The 10383-nt window shown below is 42.3% G+C and overlaps 1 protein-coding gene across 1 annotated transcript in view; it reads right to left on the minus strand.

Moving 5' to 3' along the window:
- PGM5 (phosphoglucomutase 5) overlaps positions 1-10383 on the minus strand; it is a 386192-nt gene that overhangs the window by 180299 nt on the left and 195510 nt on the right. Inside the window, exon 9 of the mRNA XM_073572252.1 lies at positions 5713-5896. Within this exon, the coding sequence (XP_073428353.1) occupies positions 5713-5896 (184 nt within the window). The remainder of the gene's footprint in view (positions 1-5712; positions 5897-10383) is intronic.

Below are 10383 nucleotides of genomic sequence, written 5' to 3' on the forward strand. Positions count from 1 at the left end.
TATATCGGATTCAAGTCAGGCGACCGTGACAGCCACCTCAGAGTCTTCCAGGATTTCTGAAAGCAAGCCTTGATTGGCTTTGAAGTAAGCTTGGCATCATTCTCCTGTTGGAAGGTTCAATGTCGCCTGAGCATCAGCTTCCTCATAATGGGCATGATGTCTTCTCCTAGGATTTACTGAATCTTGATTAAATCCATTCTGCCCTCTAGACACTTCAGGTTTCAGATACCAGAGGAAATAAAGCAGCACCAGAGCATCACCAAGCTGCTCTGCTAATATAGGCAGGTGTTTTCTTTAATGTATGCTTCAGTAGAGGTGTAATTTAGAAATTGGGCATGGGGACTTTCAATGTTTAGTATGCAATTTACTGTGCAAATAGAAACTTCAGCACCTGCAGCCACTAAATCTAACATCTAACATTTACTAATAAACCTAATTTGCAATGAAGGTTTAACAGTTTTGGTTTCAAATATATTTCCATTCACTACATAAATGATGTACTACAGGTTCCAGCAACACTAGTATCTCTGGCTAGACAGATACTGCGCTGCCAACAGTATGTTACCCTCCTGCCATTTAGTTTTTTCTATGCCGCTTGTGTCTACCATCGCTGCTTTTGAATTTGGACTAAATAAAGAATTATTTTATGAAGACGCGAGTGCTGGCTTTTTCACTTGCATTATCACTTGTTGGAGTACACCTGCCAAGTACCGAACAGGTGAGCTGATTGCTCTTTTCTCCTGCGTAAAAATAAAAGGGTTACCTGAATAAGACAACTCCTTTAAAACTAAAGGGGTTTTTTGAACTAAGTGTTGCAGGAGGGAAATTGTCACATCTCCTCCTGGACCTGCTCTGGTGATGTCGGCTTCTGTCATTAGACAATGCGTACTCCTCATTACATATTATGTGGGTGTCAATGGTGATTAAGGAGATGTCAAGAGACCAGATGCTCTTGGCGGCGCAGGATCTGTCTAGCCAGAGATATTAGTGTTGCTGGAACCTGTAGTACATCATAGCCTGACAGTGTGGGTGTTGCCCTGCTGTTTCTAATGGGATATCACCACACAACTTAAACTTCCAGTATATTGATGGGAGTTGCCAGTTACAATTTATACATGCTCTGGTTTATTTCTTTTATTCAGCTCTTGTTCGGCCTGTTTAATTCGCAATTCTGATCTTGGTCCATCTTTAGATTATCCATCTGCCTAACAATTCTGCTCCTGCCCTTGATCTCCTGGTATTGATGTAGCTTTCTGACCATCCTCTGCCCTGCCACTCCATCAGCCAATAGCCACTCCTTGGACCCAACCCAGGAACTCTGGTGTAAGTCCAGATTCCTATACAAATTATACAAATGTTAAAGGTTGAAGGCCCAATGTTATCTGCTAGAAAATGTGGCTAGTGCAAAGCCTGTTTATATAAGCCCTACTGAAAGCTTCTAGCCTTCCGTGACAATGCTCCTTGTCAGAAATGATCTCTAGGCATCCATGTAGTGTAAAGGGGGTTTTACACATAGCGATATCGCTAGCAATATCGCTATAACGTCACCGATTTTGTGACGTTATAGCGATATCGCTAGCGATATCGCTATGTGTGATACTTACCTCCGACCGGCACCCCCGCTGTCCATCGCTGATTGCGCGAGATCGGCCGGCTCCATTTCTCATCGGGCACTTCCTGCTGGGCTCCCTGCTGGCGCCGACGAAAGACGTGTGTAGGCGGGCGGGAGGACGTCAGGATCGCCGCGTCTGAAAGGTAAGTATAGTCCGCTGTATCGCTGCTGCATCGCTGTGAGATCTGCCTGTGTGGCAGCTCACTAGCAATTATTTAGCGATGCACCAGCAATCCTGACCAGGTCGTATCGTGGTCGGGATCGCTGGTGCATCGCTAAATGTAAAAGAGCCTTTACATGTTCACCATTTACCTGAGTTTTCGAAATTTACATAAACTTTTGTGCAAATGGCTTCATATTTCACTTGTAGAGAGCAGAAGACCCAGTGTTAGATTGTCAAATAACCCTCAATGTGAAGGGACCAAAAGCAGAATTTGTGAGACTTCGTCATATATACTGATGAGCTCTTGCCAATTCATTTTTTCCAACATTTGAAAATGTAAAATAGCTATAGGAACCCTCCTGCCATTTACAAGCATCTACCACAGATACTTTCTATAGTGGTAACCACAGATACCTTCATTCTATCCACATATCCCCCCTATAATGCTATACTCCAGCTACCCTCATTCTACTCACAAATGCATCCTAGAAGCAGACATCAGTTACAGTGAGTGAATTGAATAAAATCATTCACGGTGCCAAGATTTGGTATTAGACTGCCAACGCTGATATTCTTGGTCAGTATGCATATTGCTTCCTTCTCTCTGCCTTGCACTTGACCTTTAGTTTGAGTTTTCTGTTCCTGTTGGAGCCTCCAAGCTATTGACGATGTTTTAATCTTTCAATTTTTAATGTTTTTGGTACAGGAAACTATGTAGTAACTACAAAAAGTGCGATAAAATTAGCATCTGTGTATGCTTAGTGGTGCTGAAAGGAGCAGTGCGGGTAGTTCACGCAGTTGTAGCTGTTACTGCGCATGCGTGGCAATTGCGACAACGAACTGCGCCTGCACAACTGACATACATGTCACCGCTATTCCCGCACATGCGTAGTAACGACGCAGCTGTTACTGCGCCTGCGTGGGAATAGCGGAGACATGCACCGTAAATACCCGAGTATAAGCCAAGGCACCTAATTTTGCCACGGAAAACTGGGTAAGCTTATTGACTCGAGTATAAGCCAGGTATGCATTGTCCCCCATCCTGTCCTGGTATGTGTGGCTCCCCCCATCCCTGTCCTGCTATGTGTGGCTTCCCCGTCTCTGTCCTGCTATGTGTGGCTCCCCCCATCCCTGTCCTGCTATGTGTGGCTCCCCCCCGTCCCTGTCCGGCTGTTTGTGGCTCCCCCCGTCCCTGTCCTGGTCTGTGTGGCTCCCCCCATCCCTGTCCTGGTATGTGTGGCTCTCTCCTTCCCTGTCCTGGTATGTGTGGCTCCCCCCTTCCCTGTCCTGGTATGTGTGGCTCCCCCTCCTATATGTATGGCTCCCTGGTCCCATCCTGTATGTATGGCTCCCTGGTCCCATCCTGTATGCATGGCTCCCTGGTCCCATCCTGTATGCATGACTCCCAGGTCCCATCCTGTATGCATGGCTCCCTGGTCCCATCCTGTATGCATGACTCCCTGGTCCCATCCTGTATGCATGGCTCCCTGGTCCCATCCTGTATGCATGGCTCCTTGGTCCCATCCTGTATGTATGGCGCCCTGGTCCCATTCTGTATGTATGGCTCCCTGGTCCCATCCTGTATGCATAGCTCCCTGGTCCCATCCTGTATGTATGGCTCCCTGGTCCCATCCTGTATGTATGGCTCCCTGGTCCCATCCTGTATGCATGGTTTGCCTTGGCTCAGCTCCCCCGGTCCTCACTCATCCTCCCTGGTCCTCCTCTGTCCTCCTCGATCCTCCTCGTGTGGTGGCTGCAACATTCCTGCATCTCTGATTTCCCGGCTTCCAACAGCGCTCCCTGTATTCAGCGGTCAGGTGATACTGCTCATGAGTATGCGCTCAACGCCTGTGGGCTTGGAGATGCGTCCATATTCATTACTTTAATGAGCGGTACCACGTTACCGCTGAATACAGGAAGTGCTGCTGGAAGCCGGGAAAACAGAGAGATGCAGGAATGTTGCAGCCACCGCGCCAGGAGTGGGTGAGTATGCTATATGTCATCCCCTGAGGAAGAAGTGCTGTACACTTCGAAACGCGTTGGGAAATAAATAATTAAATCCTTCATCATAACCTGGATTCGTCATTTTGTCAAGCAGCGCACTAAAAGTCCATGAATTTGTTCCATAAGAAACTGGGTGAGTATGCTGTCACAGCTGCTCTGTCCTGCCGCTCCCCCTCCCCCCCGCTGGCTTGCTGGCTTATACTCGAATATATACTGTATATCACTTGCGGACATGAACTGTGCCTGTGCAAGTGACACTTTGTGCCTTATGGGATTCGGGGACAGCGGCCAACTGGCAATTATATATGTAGATACTCAAGCACTATAGTGACGTAGTGTGTAGACATTTCTCACTATACCTACACAATTAACACTGAGGGGTTTAATACTGACCCTCCTTGTTTGAACTGTGTGAAAAATGCAAAAAAAAATGGTTGTATGAAAGTGCTGTTACTGCTGTATATCACAGATCAATCAATCCACAATCACACTGAGAGACTATACAGCTACAGCAGTTCCCTATATATAACATGACTCTTTGGATTAGTATTTGCATCATGAGACTTAGAGCGTAGTCAGATGACCATATAACAGATAACAATCGTATCGCAATGCTAGGACTGGCCATCGGCTGTCCTGACCTGAGCATGACAGCTGCATATAAATGCATACAGTCCAAGCATTGCGATGGGACCGTCGTCCGTGTTATACAGCCATCTGACTGCACCGTAACACTCCCATTTTTAGCCTGGTACATTAGTACTGAAGTAGTACAACAAAATCACATTAGTTCCGTTTTTATCCCTATGTTGCGTGCTCTAAGCTCCTACAGAAACACAGTACAAATGTGTAATGGTGTTCCTTGGCAGTCCATTTTTACGTCGTCACTTACTCCCTCACCCCCCCAACACCGATTGATTGGGGTAGACCATGAACACCAATTGCTGCATGACAAGCCCAAGCAACTATGCCTGACGCCATTAGCACGCTCATTGAGATTTCAGCAGTGTGTAACATGGCACAGGTCATATTTCTTTTCCTGATTCTTACAAATTGAATCACTGAGTGTTCAAATTTGCGTGAACTGCCAACGTTTAGGAAATTTGACTCCAACTTGATCCTACACAGATTGATCTGCTCATTATTAAATATCAACCATTATCTTTTTCTTTTTCTGAGAGTTTTGTTGTATGAGGGCTTGTTTTTTTGCATAACCAGTTTTATTTTTTTAGGCAACATCCTTCCATCACATCTGTAAGCATTTCATTGATATCAACTTTTATTCTGTGTTAAATGCAGAACCAAAAAATTGCATGATTTTTATTTACGACATTTACCATAAACAATAAGTTTTCTGTATTGTTCAGGTTATTGCAATTATGGGGATACTAAATATATCTATTGTGTTAACTACTTTATGCAGTTTATCTGCTAAAGTGTATAAAAAATGAGTTTTTCGTAATTATTTTTTTACCATTATTTTTTAGACACTATAAGGAAAAATATCTTTGACTTAGTTTGAAGTTTTTTTTTACTCTATAATATATTGGCATATATAAAGATATCTTTATATACTGTACAAATACAGGATTAGAGAAAAATAAAGATTGTGGATTTTAGGTAGAATAAATGCTCTCAAGCAGCTCACTGTTAAGGTCTCTGCTTACAATGCCAAAGATTTTGAGTTTGAATTCCAGTCCTGAGAAAGCTAGACTATGGCTGCCTTTGCTTCCTCCACTGCAGTGTGAAGGACAGTGTCTTGTGCCACACAGCTCACACATAGCTAATGCTAGCTATGTTCTTCATGTACACACACAACAGCTTATTCGGAAACATTACCCAGAGTAAGCTGTGGGTGATTGGAATGGATAGTAAAACAGTAATTCTTTAAGGCAGTTTTGATAAATCTGCATCATTATTTTGATGGTCCTACCTGTTTCTTTGTCACCGTTCCATCTACAGGGTCCACATATTCAAAACTATCTGTTTTCTCCACACTGTACATGTGGCTTCCAACAGCAAACTGCTGACTAGTGAATGACTTTTCTGTTATTGTAGACTCCAGATCTTTTACTATGAAGAAAGCCGTCCTGGGATCAAGACCATCATAGTCAAATCTATAAGATGAAAAAAGGTATGCCATTGTCATATGTCACAGATAACAATAAAAGAGAACACATACTGTATCCTAAAGAGTGAAACAACATTCAGTAAGACTTATGGTTTATTCTATCTCTAGTATGCCTTAGACGCTCTTTACATATGTCCAGTTTTTGACCTTTTGACATACTTGGTTTTAGACTGAAAAAGTTAGCAACAGATCTAGCATCCAGGGCTGTGGAGTCGGAGTCGTAGAGTCGGAGTCGGTGCTCATTTTGGTGGAGTCGGTATAACATGGACCGACTCCAACTCCTAAAATATATAATAAATTGGGTACAGTAGTTCAATGCAGAATGTGCTGAATATTTTTTCATAGGAATTTGGGAAAGTTATGAAATGTCCTATGAATAGCTGTTCTATTCCCGATCTAAGGCTACATTCACACACAGCGTTTTTCCTGTGTTTTTTGAGGATACGTTTTTCAGCTGCAAAAGCAGATCAGCTTTTTAAAAAACCGCATCACCTGAAAGGTTTTTGCGCTCATAGATAATGTTTTTAATAGCAAAAGCAGATTAGAAATCTGGTCTATCTATCCATTTATCCATATCTGTCTCCTTATCTTATCTGTACCAAAAAGAATGAAAGCTGGGTAGCACACAGACTAACCCTCCTTTTTTAGCACGAGTCAGGTACACCTCATAGCTGCCCAAAAGGACGCCCAGTAACACATCAACATCAATTGATGGTTGGAATAAATAGACTGCATTCATCACCACATCTTCTTAAGGTGCAGGCTTTATTTTAATGTGTAGGGGTGTGCAGTATGAGGTTCTGCAGCAGCTGAGGTGTGCAGTATGAGGTTCTGCGGAACAGTATGAGGTTCTGCCCCCCCAGGTTTGATCCTGGCTACGCCCATGGTGTGAATGTAGCCAGAGCTCTGATATGTGGGTCTAATAAATTCACTATCACTTAAAAACTAACTATGGAGTGCTGCCTCTGTTTGGAATGAATATATATATATATATATATATATACATATACAGTACAGACCAAAAGTTTGGACACACGTTCTCATTCAAAGAGTTTTCTTTATTTTCATGACTATGAAAATTGTAGATTCAGTCTGAAGGCATCAAAACTATGAATTAACACATGTGGAATTATATAATTAACAAAAAAAGTATGAAACAACTGAAACTATGTCTTATATTCTAGGTTCTTCAAAGTAGCCACCTTTTGCTTTGATTAATGCTTTGCAAGCTCTTGGCATTCTCTTGATGAGCTTCAAGAGGTAGTCTGTTTGACAGCTCACCAGCGATCACATAGCGACTTACCAGCGATCCTGACACGTTGATATCGTTGTCGGGATCGCTGGTAAGTCGCTATGTGTGACTCCAGCTTATGACCTGTCACAGTAGCTGACAGTTGGAATGTTGTTGTCCTGGCTGCAGCTACAGGAGGTAGTGCCAACATCAGTGTAAGCCCAGAAATAGTCTAACAGCGACATTAGTGTATTCTATGTGATACTGTTCATAGTTGAGGCCAAAAAAGACAATAAAAGGGAGTAGTTTGCCACCAAGGAGCTGGAAGGACTGGATATGGCGCCTGCAAGATTTGCTATTGGCCTATGTAAGTGATAGGTGTTGCGTTGAGGCAATAGCTTATTTATCAGAAAGTGTCAATGTGTTAGTGAAAATGCTGCATAGCAATAGTTAAAACCTCATGATATTGGCAAACCAGACCAAGTCAGTCATTGTATAGTGGAGGATTGACTGATTAAAGGGGTTTTCCTGCAAACAAATTTCATTTTAATCAATAGATCTTGGAAAAATAACAATTGATTGTGTTTAAAAAAAATTCCTGTGCTGAGATAATCTTATAAATGTGCCCCTGCTGTGTACTGTGTAATGGCCGTGTCTGACCCTACAGGAACATGGTCTGATCATACCACAGTTCCTGGGCAGGGGAAGTAAAAAAAAAGTTTACAGACATTATAGCATGGGATCGCAAATATTTTTTTCTTTGAGGCAAAACATTTTTAACCCTTTGTTTTCACCTAAATGACCAGGCCAATTTTTACAATTCTGACCACTATCAATTTATGAGGTCATAACTATGGAACGCTTCAACGGATACTGGTGATTTTGAGAATGTTTTCTCGTGACATATTGTACTTTGTGATAGTGGTAAAATTTCTTCGATATAACTTGCATTTATTTGTGAAGAAAATGGAAATTAGGTGAAAATTTAGCAATTTTCAAACTTTTACTTTTTATGCCCTTAAATCAGAGTATTATATTGCACAAAATAGTTAATACCGGTAAATAACATTTCCCACATGTCTAATTTACATCAGCACAATTTTGGAAACATAATTTTTTTTTGTTAGGACGTTATAAGGGTTAAATGTTGACCTGCGATTTCTCATTTTTACAACAAAAATTGCAAAACCATTGTTTTTAGGGACCACCTCACACTTGAAGTCACTTTGAAGGGTCTATATGACAGAAAATACCCAAAAATGACACCATTCTAAAAACTGCAACCCTCAAGGTACTCAAAACCACATTAAAGACGTTTATTAACCCTTCAGGTGACTTACAGGAATTTTTGGAATGCGGAAGGAAAAAATAAACATTTACTTTTTTCACAAAAATTTAGCTTGCTGCAGCTTGTTAGCCTAGGATAGGGTTAACATTTAATGCCAGCCAAGGTGGGGATGAGTTACTGGTGCAGTTTGTAAAGTAAGCTAGTTCCTGTTAGGCTGTTACAGTTGAGCTATTGGAGTAGCAAGAAGAATCAGCTAAGCTATAGGCCACAAATGGCAAATGTGCTGCGATTAGGAATCGAAGGGTTAAAATGCAGAACCACTGACCAGGAAAGAGCACTGAGTATTGCACCATAATGGATGATATTGATAGTAGGAGAAGAAATACTCTGTTACTCTGCAACTGTGCTGAACATCTCTGTTATGCCATGTTATCTCATTTACCATGAAACTCAAGTGTGAGCCTCTGCCTTATGTGGAAGAAATGCTACAAAAAATGCATGCCGTTTCCCAAATGATGGAGATCTGGTTTAAGAAATCAAGTAAATCTGTTTTTAACATTATAAAACTGTTGCTGGCCTCCATGATCCATGGAATGACGTTAAGGTCCCCATACAATCATACTACTTGTAGTCCAAAAAGGGGTAAGCAACAAACCCACACAAAGTACATGCATACTCAGGTGTACCATAGCAGGGTGTATAGAGATACGGAAGTAATTAATCATCTGCTAATTTCGTCCCTTACAAGCTTCATTTGAACAGCATGAATCAGAGGTTAGCTGCATGAGTCCAGGTATACGTTTCCTTGACTAGTCTTGCACCGTTCCTGACTGGCTTCTCCCCACATTGCTTTAGATCAGACTGCAGCCCTTTTGACTGTCCCTGTCTGTCCCACAGACTGGGACAGCCAAATCATTGGAAACAATGGCATTCTGCAGCATGTGGCCACCCTCCGCCTGGCATCTTTATGTGGTGATCTGCTTACATATGCATCCTTATGTACCTATGACAGGTCACTGATCTTTCAAAAAAAAAAAAAAATTAACTTCATCAAAATGGCAGCAGAGCAATGTGCAGTAGATTAGTGCACATAATATTATTGGCTTCTTAGGAAAAGAAAAAATGAACTTCAGCATAATGGGGGCATTGGCGGCTCATGGGCAGTACCATATATTGCTTGCTGATAGATGCCATTGCGCAAGCGCCGGCAACGGCTCCATTTTGTTGGTGGAAAAAAAAATTGGTTGCAGCAAAATAGCAAGCGATAAATGTTACTTAACATACATCGGCACCATTTTGCTGGAGGAAAAAAATGTGGCTGCAGCAAAATGATGGCAGAGCTTGTGCAGTAGCATCTATCAGCAAGCAAGATGTTACTGCGGATGTGCCGCCACAGGCGCCATTTTGCTGAAGTTGCTTTTTTTTCTAAGGGTATGTGCACACGCTGCGGATTTGGCCCTGCGGATCCGCAGCAGATCCGCAAGCAATGTACAGTACCATGTTAGCCAATGGGATTTCAAAACCAGAGTGCACATGCTGCGGATTTTTCCGTGCGGATTTGCTGCGGTTTTAAATCCGCAGCATGTCAATTCTTTGCGCTGATTCCGCAGCAGTTTGACACCTGTTCCATTGTCCAGGTGTCAATCCACAGGGGAAAACCACTGACAAATCCTCAGGTCACTTTACCTGCGGCTTTACCTGCAAATCCGCAGGTGAATCCGCACTGTGTACACTCATCCTAAGTCAACAATATTATATGCAGTATGTAAAATAGGAGGCAGGTCACTGAAGGATCAGTGACCTGTCATAAGCACATAATGATGAATATGTGAATGGAGCACCACCAAAAGTCCTTCTAGCAGGCTGCCCTGAAGCACGAGAATCTCATTAACTGAAAACTGAAAAGAAAGATTAAACAACCACATGACAGATTTCATCATCAAAGGAATCATTT

This window comes from Dendrobates tinctorius, unplaced genomic scaffold (assembly GCF_039654945.1).
Source record: "Dendrobates tinctorius isolate UK_male_01 unplaced genomic scaffold, ASM3965494v1 ptg000031l, whole genome shotgun sequence".
Classification (NCBI taxonomy): Eukaryota; Metazoa; Chordata; class Amphibia; order Anura; family Dendrobatidae; genus Dendrobates; species Dendrobates tinctorius.